At 45.6% G+C, this 27868-nt stretch overlaps 1 protein-coding gene across 7 annotated transcripts; it reads left to right on the top strand.

Moving 5' to 3' along the window:
• Nucleotides 1–986: 986 nt before the first annotated feature.
• CDC7 (cell division cycle 7) lies at nucleotides 987–26792 on the top strand. Of its 7 annotated transcripts, none has more exons than XM_047785322.1 (12): nucleotides 987–1104; nucleotides 1781–1958; nucleotides 8479–8562; nucleotides 10588–10723; nucleotides 13993–14086; nucleotides 14172–14314; nucleotides 15903–16155; nucleotides 16753–16848; nucleotides 17622–17800; nucleotides 18838–18920; nucleotides 21094–21243; nucleotides 25884–26792. In XM_047785322.1, exons 2-12 carry the CDS (start codon nucleotides 1844–1846, stop codon nucleotides 26279–26281), a joined length of 1731 nt encoding a protein of 576 aa, XP_047641278.1. In that variant the 5' UTR covers nucleotides 987–1104; nucleotides 1781–1843; the 3' UTR covers nucleotides 26282–26792. The 7 variants fall into 7 exon arrangements, with proteins under 7 accessions (XP_047641278.1, XP_047641281.1, XP_047641277.1 ...); XM_047785325.1 differs by having other exon boundaries at nucleotides 1764–1958; nucleotides 21115–21243; XM_047785321.1 differs by having other exon boundaries at nucleotides 1764–1958.
• Nucleotides 26793–27868: the final 1076 nt, after the last annotated feature.

The following is a 27868-nucleotide window of genomic DNA, read 5'->3' as shown; positions in this document are numbered from 1 at the left end:
GTAAATCTATAATTGTGCATTTTAATAAGTACTATCTAGAATGGCTGAGTGTTACCTACTGGACAGAGGCTAAAATTATAATTAGTAAAGAAGCAGCAGTCGCTCCCATTAGCCAGGAGAAGGAAATGTTTGCTTATTTTTGTGGCTTGACAAAATGTTTACATTTGGTCTATATCTAGACATGATTACAGAATGATCTTATTTCTGTCTTGATCCATCATATCGAGGTCACAGAGTGGCCCTGTCTGATGCTGGTGTTCTGTGAAATTCCCTCCCCCCAACTTACTAAGCTGATATCCTACCCTTGCACTTGATCTACCCTTGGCCAACTAGTCTCTTTCCCATTTGGCTCCCAACACGATGCCTCCTTCTGTCACGATCGCGTCCTTCCACTTTATTCCCTTCGGAGCGTTTATCAACATCTAAAAGAATGTTGTTCATTTATTTATTTATTGTCACTGTCTCACTGGAACTTGGCTTCATAAAGGGACGGCGGGCTTTTCTACGGCGTCTTCTCCGCTGTAACCCCAGCCTCTCGAAGCCAGCCTCAGAGCCAAGGGCTCAAATATATGCTGACTGACCAAGTGGCAGAGAGAATGTCACCGGGCTCGTTTCTTTGAATACAGCCACAAACAACTAGCAATTGCCTTTGTTTGTTTGTTTGTTTTGAACGGACAAGTGGGGGCATTCCACCAAAAGAAGTGAAAGCTGGGAGTGGAGAAAGTGAACGTCTTTTATCTGGAGGGTCCAAAGTCTCTCTAGGTGAGAATGAGACTTTGCTGTCTCTGACTTACTCTCTTTCCTCCGAGTACTGTTAGATCCTTAACCTTAGGGGTCACCGTTTTCCAGCGAAGGATCACTCCCCGGCTCTCCATCAGTAACCGTTCCTAGACCAGCCTCCGCTTTGGGGCAGGAACCCACCCCCTGCGCAGGCGCTCGGCGCCGAAGCCGCGGCGCGCCGGCCTTCACACTGCGCATGTGCGACTCGAGGCGGCGAGGCGGGAAGTGCTGCGCAGGCGCGGTTGGCCGGCTGGCTAGGTGGGCGCTCTTGGAAGCGGCAACCTAGGCTTCTGGGGAGCCACGGAAGTCGTATTCCTTTAAACCGTGAGTTTCCGACGGTTTGTGCCATGGCGCGGGCTCGTGAGGGATTAGAAACGAGTTCTGGATCGTGACTTCCATTTTGTGGCAGCACAGTGTCCCCCCCCACCCGACTTCTCGGATCCCTTTGACCTGCGGCGGGAAAGTCGTGCGCCTGCGCACTCAGCGTTCCGTGCGGTCTCGGGTGTGCGGGCACCGGGTCTCCCCCCGCGCAGCTCGCGACCCGCGCTCCCGGAAGGATCCCATTCATGCCCGCTTCTCCGCCGGGCGCTCGCGAGCAAGGTCGTGTCAGTTCTCCACCAACTTGCGTGGGGCCTTGGACAGACCCCCGGCGCCCCCTCTCAGTAGTCGGGCGCTCTCCTCTGCCAGCCTCTCCCTCGGCTCGAACCGCTGTCCCCACTAAGGCTTCCCCGACCCCGGTCGCAGCCTCTGCAGCCCCCGGCGCCCCCGTCCCACCGTCGCCGGGCGGTTTTCCCTTCGGCCCCCTGCTGTTTTTTTCTGCGATGTGAAAGTAAAGCCAATGGAATCCTTAGAAATGGCTCAAGTTTCCCCTTCCTTGGGGAATTTTGACCTACGGTGCGTTTTTAAATGTTTGCCCCTTGGGGGACAGTAGCACTTTTTAGTGTTTAGTTCACTGAGTGATGTAAACTTCTCACCTGCTCCAGAATTCTGATTTTCACAGCTGCTTTGCTCCCCCCGTGGACATGACCCTTTAGCTGGCATTTTGCACCCCACTTGCTTTGTGATGGAGGCGTCTCTGGGGATTCAGATGGATGAACCAATGGCTTTTTCTCCTCTGCATGGCCGCTTTCAGGCGGATGGCTCATTAAAAAAACATGAGCAGAATTTTAAACTACCAGGTATGTGTTTATTTCCAAAGATGTACAGGCAACAATTCTGTAATTTCGATTATTAAAAAACAAACACAAGGCCCAGAACACTTCCTGAAATTTCGAGTGACTTGTGTATTTAAATAGGAGCAGTTTACGAATCAGTAAAACTTTCTAAGGTCTTGTTTGGGGATTGGATTGCATTTTGGGAGGATTGTAGTCTAACCGTACCATTTTACAGATGGAGTTGCTAGTCTAAATATTCCTGGTTGTCAAAGAACACAAAGTTTGTTGATACTTGACGGGAATTTCTCTTCTAGAATTTCTACCACTATATTGCATTAAGCTTGGATTTAGCAATTGACGTTGGTGGGATTTTGGTTTAAGTATGCAACAGCAGTATTCACTGACAAAAGTAAATGAAATATTTGCAGTGATAACTAGGGACTGTATCTCAGTGTACATCATGAAGTTTTATTTGCCACTTAGCCTGACCTTGAAATGAGAGAGAGGGTCAAACAGTGCCTGAGTTTGCATTCCGTAATGTGCGTCTTTATTCCTGCTCTAGCACAGTGCCTGGGACAAGGCAGGCATTTAATAAATATTGGTTAAATAGGGGTTCCAGTTGGTTGTATTTCTTTTTTCCTAAATGTAGCTAAGTCTTTTTTTCCATCTTTGTCTTAAGCGTTATTTAGTACTTGTTCAAAAATATTACTTTTGGGAGTTTCCGACCTGGCTCAGCAGTAACGAACCAACTAGTATCCATGAGGACGAGGGTGTAATCCCTGGCCTCGCTCAGTGGGTTAAGGATCTGGCGTTGCTGTGGCTGTGGTGTAGGCCGGCAGCTGCAGTTCTGATTCAACCCGGAGCCTGGGAACTTCCATATGCTGTGGTGCAGCCCTAAAAACAGAAGGGAAAAAAAAGGGGAAAAAAACCCACTGCAGTGAACAAAGTGTCTGGCATAGTATTAAATCAAATGTTTATTCTTTCCTTTTCTCAGCAAACTTTTTTTTTTTTTTGAAGTATCTGCCATATGCCAAGTTTAGTAAGTGATAAAACCTTTTGAGTTGAAAGAATGAGGTATAAACTGAGTGTGCACTGAGTGTCTCCTCCATACTGTTGAGTGGAAGGCTTGCTTGCGGGGTGCTATCTGGATGCCCTTGGCCCACACTTCTAAGACGGGTTACAGGTAGTGTTCTGGTTTGCCCGAGACGGGTCTAGTTTATGCCTGTTGTCACAGTGTAATTCTTAGTGCCCCCTTTCATTCTCAGAGTGTCCCAATTTGGGCTAAATGATATTATCTCCCTTGTTATAGGAGACCTGATTTTAGGCCGTACATAAAACCCCAGAATAAGCATGACATATATTTCTAGAGTGTCAGTTTACTGCTTGGTAAGAAATTGAAACCATTTCATTCGTATGGTGAATATTTCTTAAATGTCTGTTAGTGCAGGCACCTTCCTGGATGCTGGTAACACATCAGTTCACAATGCGCAAAAATCAATGCCCTCAAGTCGTAGTAGAGATAGAAAATAAAAATTAAATAGTGTGTTCAAACTTAATTAGTGCTGTGAAGACAATGCAAAGGGAAGGAGTGCCAAGACATTTTGGGGAAGAAAATTGTGATTTTAGCCCGAGGAGGTTCGGGGTGGTAACATTTGGACTCCGACTTGACGGGGTGAACTGCCTGTGCATGTGTCTGGGGCCGAGCATCCCAGGCAGAGGAATCAGCGAGTTTGAAGACTTTAAGCTGGAGTGTGCCCAGCACTCAGAGAGGGCCAGCTGCTCACGGAGCTGCAGGACGGCAGGAGAGGGGAGTGAAGTCAGAGAGGGGCGAGAAAGGAGGTGGTTCTATGGCTTTTGGGTGGCGCGAGATGTGAAACTTCCGGTGGGTTCGAGCAAAACAGTGATGTGGTGACTTGAGGTCACTCTGGCTGTGTTACAAATCGTGTAATTTGTGTAATTTGGTGTGTTACAAATCGATGATAGGCCGCCGAGGATGAAAGCAGGGGATCTAGTTAAGGAGGCCCTTGCTATAGCCAACCTGGACATTACGTCACAGAAAAGAAAGCCAACCTGGGTCTTAGGTCGCAGAAAAAACCTAATTCGCTTAACATTTCAAAACAGGAGTTCCCATAGTGGCTCGGGTGAAACGAATCCGACTAGGAACCATGAGGTTGCGGGTTAGGTCCCTGGCTTCACTCAGTGGGTTAAGGATCCAGCGTTGCTGAGAGCTGTGGTGTAGGCCACAGACTCGGCTCGGATCCAGCACTGCTGTGGCTCTGGCGTAGGCCGGCGGCTACAGCTCCGATTAGACCCCTAGCCTGGGAACCTCCATATGCCACGGGTGCGGCCCTAAAAAGACAAAAAAAAAAAAATTCAAAACAGAGGCCTAGACCTTTCTCTATGAAATATGGGCCTTTAACTAACATTTTGTTAGTGGGCTTTTCGGGTCTTACCCCAGTCCTCAAGGTATATTATATAGTGCTTGGTCTCTGCTCTTAGGCGTCTCCTAGCTTTTGAATGAGTACTGTCTTCCCCCTTGAGAACGCAGGGAGTTTTCACTCACTCTGGTGGTCAGGGAGTTTTTCCATCGTTCAGAACCCTCAGAGTTGTTCTGCCGAGACAGGAAACCTTAACATACACGCAGTTTGGGTTGTGCAGCGAGAGGCGGGCACCTGGTAAGCGAGTCGGGGTGGAAGCACATCCAGCTCAGTCATCCCCGTGGCTTCACATTCCGTTAGTCTTTTCCTACTACTTGCATTTTCCTTCTGATTAATTCCAACAGCTAACCAGCATCTCTGCTACAAACTCCCAGCTCACACTTATGCAAAGGAAAGTTCCAAAACGTGGCACTTGCAGGAAAACCATAGACTGTTATGGTTGGAAGGTTCATCTAAGCCAGTTCTTTTGTTTTACAACAGGTTAAAAACTTGAACCCTCATGCAGTTTAATGGTGGGGGTGAATCCAGACTCTGGATTCCAGGCTTTTTTCTGCAGCAGCCTGTCCCAGAGAACTTTCTGCAGTAACAGAAATGTTTGTATGTTGTCACTTGTGGCCAGTGTGACTGAGGAGATACATTTTTAATTCAGTTTTAATTAATTTAAGTGTAAATAGCCACATGAAATTAGTAGGCAGTACACCTTGTTGTCATCCCATAAAACATTTGTTGTTATTAATCAGTTACATGTAGTAAAACACACAAACACTCCAATACGTTTAGTCATTTAAAAGACTGCAAATGAACCCTAAAATACTGTGTCATACCTAAATACCATTGATTTAAGATACACCGTCCTTTTATGTACTGCTCAGAAGTGCCACCAGTTATAGACGACACAGCGCTCTCCTCATCACCTAGAATTGGTTTCTATTCTTAGAAGCGTCCTTTTAGACCTAACTAGACACATAATTGTATATCTCTGGCACATACGTGAAAAGGAAAATAAACATTTCAGATCTGTCTCTTCTGAATCACTTTTCGTGCTCGGACTCATTGGTAGCCTATTTTTTTCTCATAATATTGTTTCATACATTAGTGATGCAGAATTTCTTTGAAGAGTGCATTTTTCTTAAAAAAAAAAAAAAAGAAAGAAAGAAAGCCATTATGAGTGGGTTCTTAGGAAGAGACTGGTTCTGTGGAGCTGGCCGGTATTTGATTTTTTCTACGTCATCACCTCCTTTCCCTCCCTATAGCCACTTGGCTTGTAAGGGTTACATGTGACTGCAACCTCTGATTTCTTGACTTTTCTTCAAGACATTGACACTTATTGTGGAAGTTTCCAGGCTGGCCAGCAACAGAAAATTGCATCCCGATTTCAGAGCTATTAAAATTGTGGCTTAGAATCAAAGGAATGTAATGGCAGATTGAACTTAGTGTAGTGCCTTTTCATGAGGCCTCTCCTCTGACCCTGGGATTTGAAGCTGGTTGGCCTTGACACCCATTAGGAATGATTGTAATTGACTGTGGCAGCCATGACTGCTGGAGAGCCAGCTTTTCCCCCAGGCCTTGGTTTTGGTCTCTGGAGCAAAGTGGTGTGGTCGCTGGCGGTGACGTGATTGCTCTTGTCTTTGGCTTCACTCTAGTGTAATTTCTACACTTTGGGGGGTTTTGTTTTTTTCTTACAGCTATCTCTGAATGCCCATAATGATAGTAAGAACTCACTCATTCAGCACACAAGCCAGGCACGGCTCTAAGAACCGAGTGCACTGTGGTGAATTATGCGGACAGAGAGCCTGTACTTGTGGGAGCTTGAATCCTAGCTTTATTTTGCAGATGAGAAGGTCAGAGACAATAGACAGGGTATCATGGGTAATGGGAGGAGTGCAGATTTCAATAGGATGCCAAGGAAACTGACAGCTGAGCGGGACGTGGGAAGTTACGGAGGGGAGGGGATTTCAGGCAGAAAGGAAAAGAGCAAAAACCCAAAAGTTAATAAAAAATAAAGTTAATATAGTAGCTACAACAGTAAGAACTGCCGGTATCTTTTACTTAACATTAGTGATGTGTCACCATTGTCTTAAAGCTTCTCTTGTGTGATGTCTGTCATTTCATTTGGTCCTCCCAGTATTTCAGCAGCCTGAGGACTGTTATCACTCCCTTTTCTACTGATGGGGAGACTAGCGCTCAGAGAGAGAAGCTGTGTGCCCAAGAGAGGACGTACGGCCTGGGTAATAGTGACGCCAGGATTTTGATTTAAGCCTCCCAGCGCCACGTAATTACTGTTATATTGCCTCTTGTATGGAAATCCGTGAAGCTTCTCCAGTTGGCCCTCAGAGTAGATGGGAAAATGAGGGTAATTTACGTAAGTTCTTCCCGTTACCTTATGTGGGCGACGCCGTGGAAAGACTGCTGGATTGGGGCTTGGCCTCTTATTTAGTCTCCACCTTTTAATCTTCTTCCTCAAATTCATCCTCCGCTTGTCCTCTTCCTGCTTGAAAACTCTCCAGGGCTTTCATTTGCGTCGTCTGCCTTTCCTTCCTGGTCCACATTGAATTTCATTCTCTCTCCTACTGTCCCCTCCCCCTACAATAATCCACACCTTTTCCCTTTTCCTTGTCTTTGCAAGAAGGGATTCCTGAAGTCCCTTCTGGTACTTGCTCTGCTTGGTAAATGCTTCAGAACACAGGTTCACGGTCACCGGAAGCTTCCTGGCACATTCGGAAGGGTTCGGGTGCATCCTTCTGACATCACAACTAAAGTCTTGTATTAAAAGTGAGCTCTTAACATCTGTCTCTTCCACGACTAGGCTCCTAGAGAACACGGGCGTCACCAACTTGGATCATTTATTTTTTAATATGGCAGTTGCTGGGCATTTTTTAAAACATGGCGTTGACTCAGTGAGGGACTTTGTTGACTTAGCAGCAGTACCTCTGTGAAATTGGGTGAGGGATTTAACTTCCCTGAATGTGGTTTCCTTGTCTGAAAGATCAGGATAATTATTTCTGTTCTTGATAATTATTTCTGTTCAATGTGACAGTGCTATTATGTAGATCTAAAAAGGTGGTACATGGGAAAATACTTTGAAGATGTCTTAAATTGTTAGAAGATGCAGTTATTATAATTTAGAATGTAGCTGATGCTTGGCCTGGATCTTGTGATGAGATCTGAGGACTGTTCTTGTGTGTAGTTCTTTTTTGTATCCACTAGTTTGTCACATTTTATATTCTTGCAAATTCTTATTTGAAGCATGTCCATTTTGAGGAAGAGCTTATATTTATTTAAAAGCGGCAGTTTATGTGCGGTCGGGGTGTCGGATATGGTTGGTAATAGACAGTTTTAAAGAATAGGTTTCAACATCCCTGAGACCTTTAGCCACCCTCCTCTCTAGCAGCCTTTATTGTGACTATTCAGTATGTAAAACTTTTCCCAGCCTGTGACATTTTGTATGTTTCCAGGAAGGAAATCGCTTCAGGAAGATTGCGTTGTGTCCTTGTCATGCCATCTGGTGATCATAGCACACATTGTTTATTCTTTAGGCTTAGCTTCTTCACCATGCTGTACTCTGTGCAGTGTCAGTAATTTCAGAGTAGGAGAAATTGGGTGCGAGAGATTCTAGTGCTTCTCAGCCTCGTCTGTTAGTTCAAGAGGTGGTATGAGTTAAAGCGGCTCGATGGGGTTTTATTCTTACCACGATTTTAAGGTTTATTATAGCTATTTTTATTTGTAATTTAATTACTTATATATAAAGATAAATTTATTGATGGAGCTACCGTCGTGGCTCAGTGGTTAATGAACCCAGCTAGGGACCATGAGGTTTCGGGTTTGATCCCTGGCCTTGCTCAGTAGGTTAAGGACCCAGCGTTGCTGTGAGCTCCGGTGTAGGTCGCAGACACGGCTGGGATCTGGTGTTGCTGTGGCTGTGTTGTAGGCTGGCAGCAACAGCGCCTATTAGACCCTTAGTCTGGGAACCTCCATATGCCATGGGTGCAACCCTAGAAAAGGCAAAAATTTAAAAAAAAAAAGATTATTTTATTGAGATTTTTTAACCTAAGAAAATATAAAATATACTTTCATTAATTGTAACTGAATTCTTTTTTCTTTGATAGGTGTTAAAAAAGATATTGAGAAGCTTTATGAAGCGGTACCACAGCTTGGTAATGTTTTTAAGATTAAGGACAAAATTGGAGAAGGTAATTTGGGACTCTACTTCATTATCTTTGTAAGCTTTTTTATCCTTCTGTTTTCCTTTATATAATACTGATTTTCATTATTATTTCATATTAAACAATACCCTTTTGAAAAATACTAAGACTGTAGTTCTATTACTAATTACTGTAACAGCTTTTCTTTTTCCCTGGAAAGAATGAAAGAATAAATAAATTTTTACAGTAAAATGAACAGTCGTATTTTAACCTTTATACTTTTAAACCATTAAAAGTATTGCCATATTAATATATGGTCATTCTTAACAGTGAAAAATTTAAGACTCAGATGAGGGGATTTGATCTGAGAAAGCCAAATCTTTTTTCTCTTTCTTCGTTGCAGTTGGGTAGAATTGTGCACAGAAACGTACATGAAACTGAGGATGACAAAATGATGAAAATAAAGTGGTACAATATTTGTAGGATGGCCAGTATTTAGATAAATATCCTTTATTTATCCTGGCAATCATAATGACTGAGTAGAGGGTGAATTTGGCAGACAGCTGTAAAGGGAGTGAGAGTATCAAACACAATAGAACTTTGGGTAGCCGTATTGAGAAATAGTAAATAACAACTTTTTTTTTGTCTTTTTAGGGCTGCACTGGCAGCATATGGAGGTTCCCAGGCTAGGGGTCCAGTTGGAGCTATAACCGCCAGCCTACACCACAGCCACAGCAATGCAGGATCTGAGCCGCATCTGCAACCTACACCACAGCTCACGGCAACGCCAGATCCTTAACCCACTGAGCAAGGCCAGGAATTGAACCAGCAACCTCATGGTTCCTAGTCAGATTCGTTAACCACTGAGCCATGATGGGAACTCCCGGGAAATAGTAAATAACAACTTAACAGTAAAAAGAAAACCTCCAAAGTTCCCACTGTGGCACCGTGGGTTAAGCATCAGACTGCAGTGGTTTGGGTCCCTGCAGAGGCTTGGGTTTGACCCCTGGCCCGGCAAGGTGGGTTAAAGGATCTGACGTTGCTTCAGCTGTGGTGTAGGTTGCAGCTGTGGCTCGGATTCAGTCCCTAGCTCAGGAATTTCCATATGCCACGGATGCAGTCCTAAAAATACAAAACACAACTTGCATTTGGTCATTTTTTGCTTTTCACAATGAAAAGTTTCAGACGAGAGAAGGCTGTGTTGGTGAGGGCAGAGAAATTAGAAGATGGGATTATTGGGGGATGTAAGAAGCAAATCTTTACATCTTTTTTCTTGTCATACTGACTTGGTGTTCAAAAACTTTGTTCTGGAGAACACTGGTGTCCTTCTGACAAATAGACAGCTATTCCTTGAGAAGGGGACAGGTGGAATGCGATCTGAGGCTAAATAAGTTTGAAAACTATAGTGTGGAGACCTCTTCTTGGTTTTTTATTATGTTCTTCAGTGCATTAAAGGTCTAGAAAATTTTGTAGTAAAGAAATCTATCAGTTTGTTTTAATTGACCATCAAATCTTTCATGATAAAGTTAAAAAACCTTTTGTGGGGGCTGGTCGGGTGGCGGGTCCCTGGTGGCTCAGTGGGTTCAGGATCTGGCCTTGTCACTGTTGTGAGGGTTGGCTCACTGCACCCAGAACTTAGGCATGCCATGGGTGTGGCCAAAAAACAAACATAGCTTTGGGTTTCCCCCTTACGACTATTACCGTTTTATTTCTAATAGACGTGTATCCAAGGCTTAAAATAATCTCAAACGATAATACTGTAGAAGAATACTGACTGGAATGGGTCATACCATGGAGATGTTTTTTGCTAAACCTAGTTGACAGAACGGGTTTACCGTGTAGCTTTGCTGAATTACTGTGTCCCCTAAAGAACTGAGGACAGTTAAGAATTTATTAAAAATTGAAAATAAGTTGTATTTACAGATGTGTTTGCTTTTCATGTTCAGTCTCATTAAAATATTAATGGTAGATGATGATAATTTTATGGGTTCCAGTTTTTAAGAACTGTATTAGCTTTATCTCATTCCTATTTATACAACCATATATTGAACAAGCTAATACATTGTTTTACAGGCACTTTCAGCTCTGTTTATTTGGCCACAGCACAGTTGCAAGTGGGACCAGAAGAAAAAATTGCTCTAAAACACTTAATTCCAACAAGTCATCCTGTAAGAATTGCAGCTGAACTTCAGTGCCTGACAGTGGCGGGGTAGGCAATGTGCAGATGTTACTTGAACTGCCGCTCTGGTTTGTAAGATTTTTGCGTCGATCACTAACACGGGTGATGAGGTTCTTCAGGCAGGGGCTGGCGGTTTGCTAGCACTTTCCCTCGGGTCTTGGGATGGCTAGGTAAGTTTCTGTGGATTTTTAGAGTGGATTTCCCTTGAGGCTCAGCTTGACTTCCTAGTCTCTCACCACTTTTTCTGCTCTTCCTGCCAAGTCGTAAGCCTTGGCTCCCATGGTCGAGATGTTTTTTAAAATATGGGAAACTGACCCTCATGTCTCCCCAGATTTTGGCAGCCTTGTCTCATTTTGGTTTGGAACAGCAGAACCATGTGGCATGTGTTTGTCGTTGGCCTTTCTCTGCGAGGTCCTCCCTGTCAACGAGAGACATGACGGGCTTTCTCTGGAGCTCCCTGTGCCGCCGTCCCGCTTCGGGCCGCTCCCTGGCCTCTGCTCCTCTCCGCAGCCAGACTCCTCGCAGCCTACCTGCTTGGCTGCTTTCCTCCACGCCAAGCTGAAGCTACTTCAGAGCCCGCTGTGGCTTCGGCTTGCCGGTCCCTTTCTCTGTTCCCGCGCGCGCGTCTGGCAGTGTCGGTTTAGGTGCTCTGAGCCATTGTCTCTTGACTGTACTGCCATTGATTTCCTCCCGCCTTACGTGGCCTGTGTTTGCAGTGTCCTCTGCCGGTTCTTCCTCTTCCCCTGACCCCAAACACGGGCGATCCTCAGCCCTCCACCCGGGCTGTGTTCCTCCAGACGGCGGTAGGTGGGGTCGTGTGTTCCACCCGGCCTTGGGTGCACACATGCTCAGGGTCCCCATGGGTGTGTATCTGGCCTCAGACCTCTCCGCTGCAGATTCCTACCGCTGACATTTCCGTTTGGGTGGCTAGTACGCCGCTCGTCCTCAGTACTCCAGGAGCGACGTTCTAGTCCTCCTTCGCCTGTCCAAAGACGCCGATGGCAACCTTCTGCTCCCATCCACCCACCTCAGCAAGTGGCCCCGCTGGCGGCCTGGTCCCTCGAGCCAGAGACCGAGTGGTCACCCTCAGGGTCCCTCTTCTGTCCTCGTCCACACCCACTGCCAAGTCCTGGTGATTTTGCCTCCCAAATAGATCTAAGATTTATCTGTATCTTTCTATCTTCTCAGCCATCACCTCAGCCCAAGCCTAGCTTCCCACAGCAGCCTGCTTCTGTTCCCTCTTCATCTCGTCGTCACCAGACAGCCAGAGTGGTCTTTAAAATGTAAAATAGGTGTGTGTGTACTATCAATTGGATGCTGTTCCGCCTCTTAAAATTCTTAAGTGGTTTCCCAATGTTCTCCTGCAAAAACAAAGCCAACTTCATCTCCTGCCAGGCTTCGCGCCCCCTCGCTGTGCTCCGCAGATTTATCCCAGGAGCGCCCTCACCTCGGGGCCCTGCACGTGCTGTCTCCCCGTCGGGGCCGCTCCCTCCCAGGCTTTGCGTGCCGACTCCTCCTCTTCGGCCCTGAGCAGGAACCCTGAGCAGGAGGGGTACCACTTCAAAGAGGTCGTCTCTGAACACGTTGTCAGAGCCCTTTTGATCCCTTTCAAAGCCCTTGTCGTAATTTGTCGTTACTGTTACCTTGTTTGTTATCCTCATCGTCCACCAGACAGGAAAGTCCAGGGGGGCAGGGATGTTCGGTTCCCTTCCCCATCGCATCCTGAAAGCCCAGCATCGTGTCTTGAGGGTGGTGCCCACTAAACAGCTCCCGGAGGAATGAACACGCCTGCTTTCAGCTTGCCCTCTCTGTGTATGATGGAAGACGAGAGAATGAGGCGGCCGCTCTAAGGCCTGATGACAGCCTCTCGTCCCCTGAAGAAGCTTCTTCCTCCCCCACACACTCGAAATAACTCCCTTGACCAGTTTTCCTTGCCTTCTTCTTCAAAAATGTGCATGCTAAAAAAAGAAACAAATCTACCTGATCTTGCTTCCTTTCTAGCTCCCACACTGGTTTTTATTCTTTTCTTTGCCAGATATTTCAGGAAAATTGTCTTTATGGTTTTTTTAAGATTTTTATTTTTTCTGTTGTAGTTTATTCCAGCGTTCGGTCGATTTCTGCTGTACAGCAAAGTGATGGATATACGTATATACACACATATGCCTTCTTTTTCTCACATTGTCCTCCATCGTGTGCCATCACGAGTGACCAGATAGAGTTCCCTGTGCTACACAGCAGGCGTCTTTCTGTGCTGTTTCTCGTCTGTCCTCTTTCCCTCCTTCAATCCTGTTTGGCCTCTTCCTTTCCGCTTAAACTGCCCTCTGAAAATTCGCTAATTCCTCTTGGCCGGGCCAGAAGCCTTCCCTCAGTCCTTGTTCTTGGGCCCCAGGATGACCACCCCGTCCTTCACGGCAGCTCCCTTGGGTGACACCCCCATCCGGCCTCGAACTCGAGACTTTTCCAGGGCTCAGTTTTCTCTTCTCTCTGAATCACTTAAGGTTTCTGTCGCTCACTCCCACTTGGCTTCTCACTTAAGGTAGAATCTTGTATCAAGGCATCTTTATCAGAGTGACGAGGTTTTGGGTTCCGGTGTTTCTCTTCGTGTCTGCTCGGCGTGTTTCGCTGGTATCCATGTCGTTTTACTCACGCAGGTGCAGAACCGTGGGAACCGCTTTACCCCGTTTTCTCATTTCTCCGAGCAGTGGAGGACCGCGGTTGAGAGCACAGATCTGAGCACACTGCCTGGGTTCAAATCCTGGCTCCGGGACCTGCTGGCTTAGTTATCTCGGGAAGTTCCTTCACTTCTCTGTGCCTCAACTTCAGTATCTTTAGGCGAGGGAGAGCACTCGTGGCACCATCCTCAGAGCGTTGTTGTGAAGACTAAGGGAGTCTTTTGACAGATGTGAAGATCAGAACTTGGTTTGTAGTGAATGTTTAGTAAATGTTACCAATTACTAGTTTTTAACTGATCTATGGATGACCCCTGCCATCTTATCTGCTGTGAAGTCTTATTCATTTTTATTCTTCATGTTTTCCTTCTCATTCTGCCACTTTCCCAATTGAAAGTGTAATTATCTTGGTTTTGAATTATAACTTCATAACTGGTGTTGTTTTTGTTTCAAAAAAACCCATTTTCTTGTATAAGTCACTTAACGTGTATAGTCTCCTGTGTGGTGATGGTTTTGAGTTAGTTTTCTAGCATTATTTATGCATTGCTGCAGTTGTATTTGTTAAAACACTGAGCTTAGAGTTTTAGTTCATTTGACCTTTCTGCTGAAGTTCTTGCGTTTTTCCACTAGGGGGCAAGACAACGTCATGGGAGTTAAATACTGTTTTAGGAAAAATGATCACGTGGTTATTGCTATGCCCTATCTGGAGCATGAGTCCTTTTTGGTAGGTTTTAATCGTTTTTGAATTTTTATTAACGACGTATTTGATTAAAAGTAATCTTACCACCTTATTCATCACTGTATTTTAGGACATTTTGAATTCTCTTTCTTTTCAAGAAGTACGGGAATATATGTTTAATCTGTTCAGAGCTTTGAAACGCATTCATCAGTTTGGGATTGTTCACCGTGACGTTAAGCCCAGCAATTTTTTATATAATAGGCGCCTGAAAAAGTAAGTATGGAAAGGAATCAGAAGCTGTTTATACTTGAGTGAACTTAGGCTGTGGGGTCCAGGTCTTAGACGTGGGCCTTACCGCAGCAGCCGTGCACGGGTGGTTTTCGCTTGCAACTTGGCATTATGACTGGGGAGGGAAATACACTCAAGGAGAAGATAATTAGTGAAACAGCTTGCATCACTAGATGGACCATGGCTCAGTGGAAATTGCCCTTAGTAAAAGAGACTCAGAAGAAGTCTAGGTTTTTTGGGGTCTTTGGTTTTTTACCTCATGCCTTTATCTCTATTCCTCATTTTTCTTTTCTTAGTAAATAAGAGGATTGTACCACATGATAGCCGAGTTCCTGCTTCAACATTAAAGTTTTGGGGTTTTGTATACTTTTTATGCTGATTATATATATAGAGGCACTGTAAGCGAGAAACTTAAATACTGCTGTTTACACAGTGGGTCGTGTTGAATATAGTAAGGAAAATGGAACTATAACTTCTTTTATTGGGCTTTTATACTCCTGACTTAAATTTTCTTTATTTTATTTATTTATTTATTTTTGTCTTTTTTAGGGCCGCACCCATGGCACATGGAGGTTCCCAGGCTAGGGGTCTAATCAGAGCTGTGGCTGCTGGCCTACACCAGAGCCACAGTAATGCCAGATTCGAGCTGCGTCTGTGATCTACACCACAGCTCACAGCAATGCCAGATCCTTAACCCACTGAGCGAGGCCAGGGGTCAAACTCGTAACCTCATGGTTCCTTGTCGGATTTGTTTCTGCTGCGCCACGACAGGAACTCCCCAATTTTCTTTAATGAAATCAGGTTTTTAAACTGATTTTAATTTATTTTTCTTTTAAACTTGTTAATTAAAAGTTATCTTGAAGTTCCTAATGGGTTAAGAACCCAAGTATATCCATGAGGATGAGGGTTTGGTCCCTGGCCTCGCACAGTGGGCTAGGGACCCAGCATTGCCAACAAACTGGGGTATGGTTTGCATGTAGGGTTTGGATCCCACGTTGCCATGGCTGTGGTGTAGGCCAGCAGCTGCAGCTTCAATTAGACCCCTAGCCTGGGAACTTCCATATGCCGCAGGTGTGGCCCTAAAAAGAAAAAAAAAAAATTATCTGGCGTTCTCCTGTGGCACAGTGGGTTAAGGACCCAGCGTTGTCACTGCAACAGCTTGGGCCACTGCCGGGGCGCACGTTCAGTCCCTGGCTCAGGAAGTTCAGCATATGCCATGGGCGTGGCCAAACAAACAAAAATAAAACAAGTTGTCTGCAATGATGCCACCTCTTGCCACTGTCAGAGAACAAAGTATTGTGTTCACATCCTGCATTCCTTGTCTGCACAACCCAGTGGACAGAGGGGACAAAAGATGCTTTTGTGTGTAGGGGTTACATCTTTCCTTAAGTTTCAGTAGTTAGCTATTAAATCCTTACCTTGCCTGTAAATCTTAACGTTTCTTTTTTTAAGGATTTTATAAATCCTTAATTTATCTTCAGAAGAATTACAGTTTCTGTGTGAATATGGTTTGTATTATGATGTTACCAAGCTTTAACTGTCACAGAGAAGTAAAAATGCTTTTGTTTCCTAGGTATGCCTTGGTAGACTTTGGTTTGGCCCAAGGAACCCATGATACGAAAATAGAGCTTCTCAAATTTGTCCAGTCTGAAGCTCAGCAGGAAAGCTGTTCACAAAATAAATCCTATGTAGTCACCGGAAACAAAATTTCACTGAGTGGCCCAGCAGCACCTAAGGAGCTGGATCCGCAGCCTGTCTCAAAAACCTCTGTCAAAAGGCCCTACACACATGCGCAGATTCAGATTAAACAAGGAAAAGATGGAAAGGTACCTCTTTTGCTTCTTAAGGGCTCGGATGGTTTTAGAAATGCACTCCATCCAACAGAGTTATTATTCCGGGGTAATGCTTGCAACTAAAAATGTTTTTTACATTAGTTAGATATTCAATTGATTAGATTTTGCTAAGATTTATAAGGGAGGGTTTTAGGATTTCAAAACTGAAATCTGCACTTGGTAGATGCATAATGGCTTTGTCAGTACAATTGCGTTATATAACAAAAATAGAAAATAAATTTTCCCTGCCTGTTATCGAGTTTATAGTAATTATCCTTTTTAAAAGAAAGCATTAGTTGCTGGGGACAACCCTGAAGTGTCCATCTCCGTTTTAGCAGCGCAGCAAAACGTAACAGCCGTGCAGGTGGCTCTGTGTATTTGTGGGCTATGATAACATTGCATGGGGGGGGTGAAGGGTGCTGTCTAGACTGTCTTCTCTTTTCACAGAAGTGTTTTGGTGCCTGAGAATGACTTGGATGCAGCTGTTTTTGTTTGATGTCACTTAACTCTTTCAAAACTGTGGCAGAGTGCAGCTGGCAGAAAGTGTTACAGATGTAATCCTTATTCTCCTTGTTTTTGTTGGTATCGTAGGAAGGATCTGTAGGCCTTTCTGTCCAGCGCTCTGTTTTTGGAGAAAGAAATTTCAATATACACAGCTCCGTGTCACATGAGAGCCCTGCAGCGAAAGTAAGTAACGTAGCTTAATCGTGCACCCTTCAGTCAGTCGTACCCAGGGGAGACTTTTAGGGAACGGCCAGATGAGCTTTTATTAGCGGTCCTTTTTTTTTAAGAGTTTTGCTTTGGCAGAAGGTATTATTGCTTGGAGCATCTTGTCAACACTTGCATTTTCTCCAGTTTTTTCTGAACCTTTCCGATGGAATTTTTCATCATTTTTGATGAGCTGACAGTTGCTGCTCTTTCTCTCAGGGAACAGGAACATTCAGAGCATTGTGGCCTTTCTCTCATTGGCTGGGATGCGACTCCCAACAACTAATGCGTTTCTGACCCGCAGTTGATAGCGTAAAGATGTTTGTAGCGTTTACAGAATTGTCGCCAGTGTTAAGTGGTTTTAAACTGATTGATGATATCCTGTAGCAGCTAGATAGCATGAGCAGCAAATTAAAACTCTGGATTCAGCCGCTGTAATTGCGCAGTTTACAGCTCTGAAATGGAGTTAGACACTAGAACGTCAATGTTTTATACTTACGTAACATTTCAGGAAAAGTTCTAATAAAGTATAATTTAATATTCACCGAAGTAGGAATAATTAGTAGATTTTAATGTTTATTCAACACAAAGAACTAGAGACCTTCAATTTTGATAGACATCTGTTTATTTACAATCCAACAGCACATTCAGCAGCTCTGAAAGTTATGCTTCCCCTGTTGCTTTTTGCCATCGTAGCATTTGAGGCATCATTAGATGCCATGAAAACAGGGAATATGACTTTTCTCTTACAGCTTATGAAGCAGTCGAAGACTGTGGATTTACTATCTAGAAAATTAGCAACAAAAAAGAAGGCTATTTCTACAAAAGTTGTGAATAGTGGTGTGATGAGGAAAACTGCCAGTTCTTGCCCAGCCAGCCTGACCTGTGACTGTTACGCAACAGATAAAGTTTGCAGTATTTGCCTTTCAAGGTAATATGTTTTGATGGTGCTGCAAAACCCCTGGCACGCTGCCCGATGAGCCTGCTGATTCTGGTGGGCAGTTGATTTGAGTGAGTAAAAAGGAACAGTGCAGTTCTGAGAACCGAGGGCCCTGGTGCAGCGCAGTACCTGGACATGCAGGTGACAACCCTTGGCACACATGCTCGGGAAAGCACGTTTGCCTTTGCATGCAAGCAGGGAGAGCTCTTCAGAAACTTGAGAGTGGCCTCTTTTACTTGGTGATGTCATCTTGTTTTCTTTATTCCTGGCGACGTAGAATAACCTGAACCAAATAATAGAACCTTTCTCACACTCCCACCTCCAGTTCTTTGCCGCATAAATTCTTTTCTTCCCTTCAAGACTTTCTTAAGCTTTCATGAGCTTTTCTGATTAACTCTAGTACAATGTGAACAGATAGCTCAGTAAGTAATTCCTCAAAATGGAAATACATCTTTTTTTTTTTTTTTTTTTTGGTCCTTTTAAGGGCCTCACCCACGGCACATGGAGGTTCCCAGGCTAGAGGTCGAATCTGAGCTGTTGCTGCCGGCCTACACCACAGCAATACCAGATCCAAGCCATGTCTGTGTGTGACCTACACCACAGCTCATGGCAACGCCGGATCCTTAACCCACTGAGCAAAGCCGGGTCAAACCCGCAACCTCGTGGTTCTTAGTCGGATTCATTTCCGCTGTGCCACGGCGGGAACTCCAGAAATACGTTTTTATACCTCAGCGTTCCTGATGTGTTCTGTTTTTATGTTTTGGCTGTCATCATCTACTGCCTCTTCTTATGCCTGGATGTTACCTTAAAACCTGTCTGGAGCAAGACCTGGGAACTAGTGGGAGGGGAAGGGACCCATAGAAGCAAAATCTAGGATTTTCATCACACTGGATTATCATTTGCCTTCTAGTAACTTTTATTTGCATAGATACTACTTGACTGTGAAGTAAATGGGTTAAGTGTTATTTTTTGTTCTTACGTAATTAAACTTTAACATAACTAGAAACATCTCCTTTCGTCATCATTAGGCGGCAGCAAGTGGCACCTCGGGCAGGTACACCAGGCTTCAGAGCACCAGAGGTCTTGACCAAGTGCCCCAATCAGACCACAGGTAGGTCACGTTGGAAACACAGAATCCAGTTCAGTTGGTTTCCATGGGTGTATCTTACGATTGCTGTCTAGTTAGGACTAAGTCGGAGCTGTCCTGCTTCTCCCTAAGGTCTGGAGGTGGTCTGGTGCTGTGTATGAAAGCTTCTAACCCGAGTGTTGCTTTGGGTTGTTTTTTTTTTCCTCTGTAGATTAGGTTTTGCTTATCTTTCTACAAGATGATTTATCAGGAATAATTCTAACACCACCTTTGTGGGGACGTGGGCTTAGCAGGCTTGGCCAGCTTCAGTCTTGCAACGTCTTATGTTTGCCTCGGACCTCAGACGTCTTCTGGGGTGCGCATAGGATTGTGTGTCTGATTAAAAGTTTTTGGTTGTGAAGACAGTGTGATAGCATTGCAGAGATTTGCAAAAGAGAAAAAACTCTAACTGGAAAGAGTCGTCACGGATCAGGATCCCAGAGGACACCTCATTGAGGCGTCGCGTCTTCACGTGGGTTATGGACTTGACGGAAGTGTATTCGTTTGGCAGATGCTCCTTCTGTGCTTTGCGGGTGACAGAAAAGGATCTGCTTTCACTCTAGTCAGACACTCGCTCCGGCGATTATGAAACAGTCTGTTCAGTATGCAGAGTGTTTTAGGGTCTCTAACTCTTCTCATCTGAGGGGGTTGTGGAAGGAAGCTCATGGAAGAGGGGACGCCTGAGAAGAGAATGTAGATTAGAATAGGAGGGTCTCACGAGCAGAGGAACCCAAGATAGCGCGGTCACGCAGGAAGCCGTCCACGCTTCGTGTTGCCAGGCTGTGTGGGAAGTCAGACTGGTGACACATGAACGGGGAGAGAGGTGGGGAAGGTCAGGGTTCGGGTGTCGTGTGGCTTGGACTACATCCTGCAGGTTTGGGAAAGAGGGAGAGCGCCGGAGCTGACGGTCTTCTGGAGGGGTCCTTCGGCAGGTGTGCAGAGAGGACTCAGTCCAGGGAGACGATGGAAGCCCGGACGCGGCGGGAGCGTGAGGAGTGAACCGAAAAGTGAAGACTGGACAGGCAGAGCTTGGCGGATAACTGGATGTGGGATTTGGGTGGCAGGTGGCAGAGAAAAGGCCTCCAGAATGTTTACCAGATTCCTAGCTTGGGGACCTTTAAGGGACAACCGGTGTGGAGAAAAAAGAAGTAGCCGGTGTACAGGGAAGGAAAAAGGGGACGGGGGCGTCGTTGGTTTGAGAGCGTGTGGAACATCCAGACAGAGACGCCCAGCAGGGTGATAGTGCGTCTGGAGCGCGGGGAAGTCTGGGCCGCAGGTGGCACCGAGTGTCATCCTTACTACGCGAGGGGTAGTGGAAGCTGTGGACGGGCCGGTCCAGCAGAGTCCACAGGGGAGGCGTTGGCACTCCGGGGGCACCTCAGCCCCTGAGGCTTGGAGGAAGCACTGCAGGCGCGGGCAGAGGTACGCAGGGAGCCAGGAACGGCAGGTGTGCGCAGTGGCCAAGGGACTGGAGCAGGTAACCTGGTGATGCAGGGAGTTCAGCAGTTAGGACAGGAGACGAGCTTCCCTAAGCTGTTTGTTTCCTTTAATGAGCGTCTTCACGGGAGGCTGAGCTGGTCTTAACCGGCAGGATTCTGGAGACGGACGTTTTCACAGCAGAGGTGGGGTTGGCACCTGGCTGAAGGCAAGCCTCTGATGTTCATACGTTGTGCTGCGGGGCAGCGCGTTCACTGCTCTGGTGTGTAGATCCTGAGCCGCGTCCAGACTTTTCTCCTACACAGCCACTTTGGGTTTATTTTGATGTTATAAAATGTGCATTTACTGTGTGACGAAACACCCTTTTAAACAGACCAGCACATTGCTCGAGAAAGAAGATGGTGTATTTTGTATTAAGGATGTTAGACAAATTACATTAAAAGCACCTGAGGAACTTTTTTTTAAAAAAACTGATGCTGTACAGCAGGAAAAAAAAAATTGTATTGGGGAAATAACTATTAAAAAAACAAACAAAAAAAAACCCCCTGATGCTTAAGCACTACTCCAGAACAGTTGAATCAGAACCTCTTGAGGGGATTGGGCATCAGAATATTTTTAAGGCTCTTAAGGTGGTTGAAGATACAGTAAAGGTTGCGAAGTGTTGATACAGAAGTAAAATTATGGGTTGGGGATTTTTCTCAAAGCTGATTTTCTGTTACAGCAATTGACATGTGGTCTGCAGGTGTCATATTCCTCTCTCTGCTTAGTGGACGGTATCCATTTTATAAAGCAAGTGATGATTTAACTGCCCTGGCTCAGATTATGACCATTCGTGGATCCAGGGAAACTATCCAGGCTGCTAAAACTTTTGGTAAGCAGTTTTACGTTATAGAACAAAACAAATACCTTTTGCATATCTCCTGTACATCACTTAAAATGTGAAATTCTCTTGACAAATAAACATCTGTGTTCGTAAAGTTTTCTGATGTTGGAAAGTTTCTTAGTTGTTTGAAAATTAACGGCATTGTGTAAGAAAGTAATTTATCCCTTCCCTTCTGTAGATGCGATCATTTAACCTTAGCAAGCGCAAAGTACTGTGCTTCTCTGTTATTTAAAGCTCAGCTTTATAATCTTAAAAGAGTAAGGAATAAAATCTTAACTCCTTGTACTTGTGGTTTGACTGTCTTACATGTTTTTCATTTGCTTTGGTTTGTTGACTGTTATATGCATTAAGCATCGTGTGCGCTTGGGCCTGCCGAAACGACCTTAGTCTGTGCTAAGAAGAAAAGAGGTAATTTGAATAGAGTGTTGTAAGGACGCCGGGAGGGAACGTGATCGGAAGCCTGTTAGGGTGGCTGAGGACGGAATGCCTCCACTCAGCGGGTGCTGTCGTCAGCACTTACTGGACGCGGAAAGTCCGCTGCTCAGGCACCGGGTTCTTCTCCGTCAAGGCTTGGACATTCAGCGGGTTTCGCAGGGTACCTGCGAATTATCTCAGCCTCGCTCTGGCCGGGGATTTGAACGCGAATGCCCCCTTGGGTTTCTTCTCCACGCAGCTTTGCAGTTCGCACTTTCCAGAGCGGGTTGGCGTGATTGCGTCCGCCTGCTGCCGCGCCACACAGAACACTCCTTTGGGACAGACTTTCCGTCAGCACACCTCAGACGTAGCTGGGTGCAGTGGGACTTCATCAGGAGGCATATCAGAATTATCTGAGAAACTTTAGAGACACGTAGGTCTGTCTCACCCCAACTCTTCCTGGAAAATATGATTCAGAAAAATATGATATGCAGAAAGGGTTGAGGTTTGTTAGTTTGTGAAAACAAGTGATTTTAACCAAGAACTGCTTCCGAGTAAGAGTCACCGCAGGACGAGTCCTCCCTCTCTCAGGCCCCAGTGCATGCGGCCCCATCCACCAGGTGGACTTAGTGGCGGCTGCGAAGAAAGCCGCATAATAGAGGCTTCCCAAACAATGTCACCCTACCGCTTGTGCCTTTCTTGAACCTATTATAAGAAAATGGTACCTGAAGGTAGTAAGGGTGAAATACCACACCCACGTACGTGGGAAACGAAGCCATAAAAGGAAGCACGGTCGATAACTTGGAAATTGTATTCTTACCCGATTGAGAAAACTGTCTTCCACTGCTGAATAACTTCATGAGACGTTCGTGAAGTGTATCAGACACTAAAACACGGTGTTGAAGAGCTGAAATTTCCCTCTGTTTGTAAAGTAAATGGAAATGCAACATCTAGCCAAAAAACATTCCAGGGCCGGCGTCACAGTAAAGGCAGGGCCTTTCAGGGATTTATCGTCGTCATGCTTGTTCGCATGTGTTTACAGACATGCCGTAGAGCACTGTCTTAGCTTCGTTCGTCTGGCTTTTGTAGTCACACTTGACCCTTGGATCACACGGGTCTGAGGTGTGTGGCGAATCCTCCGCAGTAAGTACTGCAGTGTCGCCGGAGCCACCGTTGGTTCAGTCGCAGATCAGAGCTGCAGATGTAAAGGACGGACTGTAGACTGATGTGCAGGTTTCTGACTACGTGGGGGACTGGCCCCTTCTCCCGCCCGCCCTGTTCAAGGTCAGCTGTGTTTCCGTCAGAGCTTACTGTTACTTTGGGCTGAATACAAAAGGACTCAAAACTTAGCAGCTACAACTGTGCTCCCCTCCCTGGCCCACAGAGACTTACGAGGGCCTAACAGCAGGTACTTCTCTGCTTTTCTTGTGTGTAACCTGCCTCAGCCGTCTTCAACCCCTAGACCTGGCCCCGTGGTAGACTGTCGTCAAGTACTTGTTGAATTATAGCAAATAAACTCAGAAGAAAACCCTTGAGCTAAAACAAATGCCTGGCACAGAGTAGTCTAGAAACAGGTTTTTTTTTTTGTCTTTTTTGCTATTTCTTGGGCCACTCCCTTGGCATATGGAGGTTCCCAGGCTAGGGGTCGAATTGGAGCTGGAGCCACCGGCCTACGCCAGAGCCACAGCAACGCGGGATCCGAGCCTCGTCTGCAACCCACACCACAACTCACGGCAACGCCGGATCGTTAACCCACTGAGCAAGGGCAGGGACCGAACCTGCAACCTCATGGTTCCTAGTCGGATTCGTTAACCACTGAGCCACGACAGGAACTCCTGTAAACAGTTTTTTGTGTTTTTTGTTTTTTGTTTTTGATTGAATGTATTAGTTTAAAATATTTTCCCTGAATAATGAGCCCTCGCTTTGGTCATATAAAAAATTAATGTAGACACATTGTGTACCTTGGGGAGATACTCTAATGCATACTGCAATTATTTTTTGACTTCAGAGTGGCCTTATAAATTAAGGAATGAAACTGTGTGGCGATTCTCCCTGGGTGTGATTTTTTAGAGAGAATGGAAATGATCAAATAGATTTAAAAGTAGAAGAGGATTGATGAGTGTTAGTTGGGGGTAATTTACTTCTCTGTCTCCTCCCTGCCTGCCACCCCTCGCCACCCGCACGCTTCCCCCTGCCTTAGCACACCTGTCCAGTAGAGGTGAACATTTGTGAAATTAACTTTTTTTTTTTCTTTTTAGGGCCACACCTTCAGCAAATGGAGGTTCCCAGGCTAGGGGTCGAATTGGTGCTGCAGCTGAGGGCTATACGCCACAGCCATGGCAACACCGGATCCCAGCCACAGCTTGTGTGAGCACCAGATCCTTAACTCACTGAACAAGGCCAGGGATCAAACCCACATCCTCAAGGATACTCACTGGGTTCTTAACCCACTGAGCCACAATGGGAACTCCGAAAGTAACTTTTTATCATGCAGAGCTGGGTTAATTGTTTCGTTAGCAATCTCCATACCCAGAAAGGAGTCGTTGCACCGAGCAGCTCATGTCTGTTAGTGAGGAAGCATGTGGCAAAAGCAGTAATATTTGTGTGCTTAACTTCTTTTTGCCCGTGTCTGGTAACTCTCTTGGGAAATGTTTCAAAGACATTTATGTTTTTTTAAAACGGAGATCTGGTTGGTTTGTTAATTCATTTAAAAATGTCTATTGGGACTTTATTTGTACTAGGACAATAGATCAACTTGTTTTTTTTTATTACTCAAATGAATTTATCCCATCTGTAGTTGTATAATGATCATAACAATCTGATTTCACAGGATTTCCATCCCACAGCCCAAGCACATCCCCCCACCCCCCAAACTGTCTCCTCTAGAGACCATAAGGTTTTCAATGTCTGTGAGTCAGCATCTGTTCTACAAAGAAGTTCCGTCTGTCCTTTTTTCAGATTCCACATGTCAGTGAAAGCATTGGATGTTGGTGTCTCATTGTACGGCTGACTTCACTTAGCATGATAGTTTCTAGGTCCATCCATGTTGCTAAAAATGCTGGTATTTCATTCGTTTTAATGGCTGAGTAATAGTCCATTGTGTATATGTACGGTATGAATTTATTTCGTCTCCCCTGTTAGAATTTAAGCCCTATAAGAAGAGATTCAATAACAGTTGATCTGTCAAACACATGGGTGGTGCTGAGAAAAACAAGGGGCAAGGGAGCAAAGAAGGCTTAGCCATTTTGAATAGGCTGGTCCAGGACAGCGTCCATTAGGATGTGATATGTGGATAAAGACACGAGACGCTGGGAGTTCCTGCCGTGGCTCAGTGGTTAACGAATCCGACTAGGAATCATGAGGTTGTGGGTTCGATCCCTGGCCTCCTTCAGTGGGTTAAGGATCTGGTGTTGCCGTGAGCTGTGGTGTAGGCCATAGATGCAGCTCGGATCCAGCATTGCTGTGGCTCTGGTGTAGGCCGGCGGCTACAGCTCCAATTCGACCCCTATCCTGGGAACCTCCATATGCTGCGGAAGAAGCCCTAGAAAAGGCAAAAAGACCAAAAAAAAAAAAAAAAAGACACAAGACACTGAATGATGTCATTTTGCCTAACAGGCATTAACGGAGAACCTAGTATGCACCAGTCATTGTCTAGGTTTTGGGGATTCAAAGATAAATCATACAGTTCTATCTTCAAAGGGCTCATGGTCCAGTAGGCAAGACAGTCATGTTTTATCCATTACAATTACGGGTACACCAGACGCTTAGAATGATCAACGCTCTGGGAGTGTCAGGCCGCACAAGGAATGTTTGAGCTGAGTGACGACGTGGTGGGAGTGTCCTGGGCACAGGGGATGCAGAGCATCCCAATCGAAGACGGGGACCGTGTAGCAACGGCCTACGGAAGCTTGGAGGGGGAGGGCCTGGGAGATGCAGCTGATGGAAGGTTGCAGAAACATGTGGTGAAGCTGGGGACTTTGGCTGACTCAAGTGTGTCCTTCGCTCATCAAGTCACTGCCTTCTCCTTAAGTGTGTCCCACTCGACGATTTGGCCCCCAACCATGCGGTGTGAAACCCCTCATACTAGAGCATATGCTCCTCTCTTCTCTTCATCGTGAATATATCCCCAACACAGAGAGGGACTTGCCTTTTTTTCAGGGAGAGGCTTCCGATATGTTCAAATAATATAAAATACGTGCATTTTTCTCTTTTAGGCAAATCAATATTATGTAGCAAAGAAGTCCCAGCACAAGACTTGAGGAAACTCTGTGAGAAGCTCAGGGGTGTAAATTCCAGCACTCCCAGATTAGCAGGTGACGTCCGAGAGCTCGCGTCTCAAGACCCCAGCTTTTCAGAGAAGCCTGACCGGAAAGCTGCAGACCTCCTACTCACACCTTCAGCACAAGCCTGGGGACCTTCAGTGTGCAAAGGGGGCGGGGACAGCTGTGGGGCTCATTCTGATGAGACTGCTGCTACCAGTGGAGGAGGCTGGGACGAGGTACCCGACGAAGCTTACGACCTGCTGGATAAACTCCTGGATCTAAACCCAGCATCAAGAATAACCGCAGAGGAGGCTTTGCTGCATCCATTTTTTAAAGATATGAGTTTATGATTATGGTTCTTGAATGTTTGCTCTTGTGTATTGTGAGGTGAGGTGAAAAAGGTATTTGTAATAGCCTCAAATTCTTGACCAGAGACCAGGGCGGGGTGAATAATTTATTTAAAAATCTTAGTATTTGCTTTCCTGGAAGATTCTAAAATATGGGTTAAGATTACTTACGATGCTAGATCTGCCCAAGTAGCATCAGCCCTTTAGTTTCCCTAATTCCTTGTCACTGCCACGTGCAGAAATAGGAGAGTTTTAGCCTAGTACATAGGGATCGAAGGTCCGAGTCTGAAAATTAAGGGTTGTGATAGGGATCAAATAGGAGTCGAAATTCTGAATGTCCTGGTCTCTCTGGGCCGTATGTACTTCTGGAAAACGCACCCTGGTGCTGGTCCTCTCAGCTCTGTAGGCGAAGAAGATTTCCATGTGTTACACCTTTTATGAACACTAAGAAGCATTGGGGTGGTGTGACTTACCGCTGAAGCTAATTTATTTTAAAAACATTTCTGTGAGAGCATCTTTTGTGTGAATTGCCATGTTTTTCTTAATGGGTTTCTCCCTTGGTGGTTCTGCCTCGGCCAGCCCCACCGAGCGCACTGTTCTTGGCAGCTTTATGGCGCTCTCCGCACCGTTTCTGGGTGCTTGTTAGGCTCGCCTGTGTTCATGGTTGGGAAATTGAAATACTGTGCTGCTCATGGGTTGAGAAAGGGAAGCTGCAGGACCAAGGCGAAGATCGATGATCCCCAGTGCTTTGCTTTTCCTCTGAATATTTATGTTCCTTTCACCCCACCTTAGGTAGAATTCGGTAGCTGCTCAAAGGGAAAGGGAGTACAGAATTGAGGATATCGTTGGAGGTTTTTCCTCTGCTTTGAGCTGTTCAGATCTCTGCATCCTGCTTAGACCAAGCTGGTCCTGCTCAGAGAAGGATGCTTGCCGGAGGCTTGGGTGGGAGGGAAGAGTGGGAATGGAGCAGGCACAGTAGGAAAGGAACTAGGATAGCGATTTCTGTGTCACGACATTCCAGAAGACTCTTACCAGTGACACGTACCACATTTACTGTGGAAGATAAACCAGGGGTGCGGTCTGCTGAGAGGTTTCCCACCTGGTCGTCCTAGGGTGTCCACAGCCTGGGGAGCTGGCACGTCCGTCTTGTTCTGAGCGTCGGTGTCCGGCTGCCTAGGACTCCGTTGGACCTTTACCTCTTAGCTGCTGTCTTCTCGTGCTGACTTTTAAAAAACAAAACAAACTTGAATGTTCTTGAATTTGTATTTTAATAAAGCCATCCTTTTGTATTTTTTACATTAACATCAGACTACTCATTTGAAAAATACCTTTTTTTTTTTTTTTTCCATTTTGTCCTCCCCGTGGCATATGGAGCCTCCGGGCCAGGGATCAGATCCAAGCTGCAGTCTTAAGCCGAAGCTGTGGCGACACCGGACCCTAATCCACTGTGCCGGGCCGGAATCAGACCTGCGTCCCAGTGCTCCTGAGACGCCACCAATGCTGTTGTGCCACAGCAGGAGCTCCAGAAATGCCTTTTTTTTAAAAAAAAAGTACTGACTGGGAGTTCCTGTTGTGGCTCAGTAGGTTAAG

The sequence above is a fragment of the Phacochoerus africanus genome, chromosome 6 (assembly GCF_016906955.1).
Source record: "Phacochoerus africanus isolate WHEZ1 chromosome 6, ROS_Pafr_v1, whole genome shotgun sequence".
Lineage (NCBI taxonomy): Eukaryota > Metazoa > Chordata > Mammalia > Artiodactyla > Suidae > Phacochoerus > Phacochoerus africanus.
Note: the sequence above shows the minus strand (reverse complement) of the source record. Positions and strands in the feature narration are given on the sequence as shown.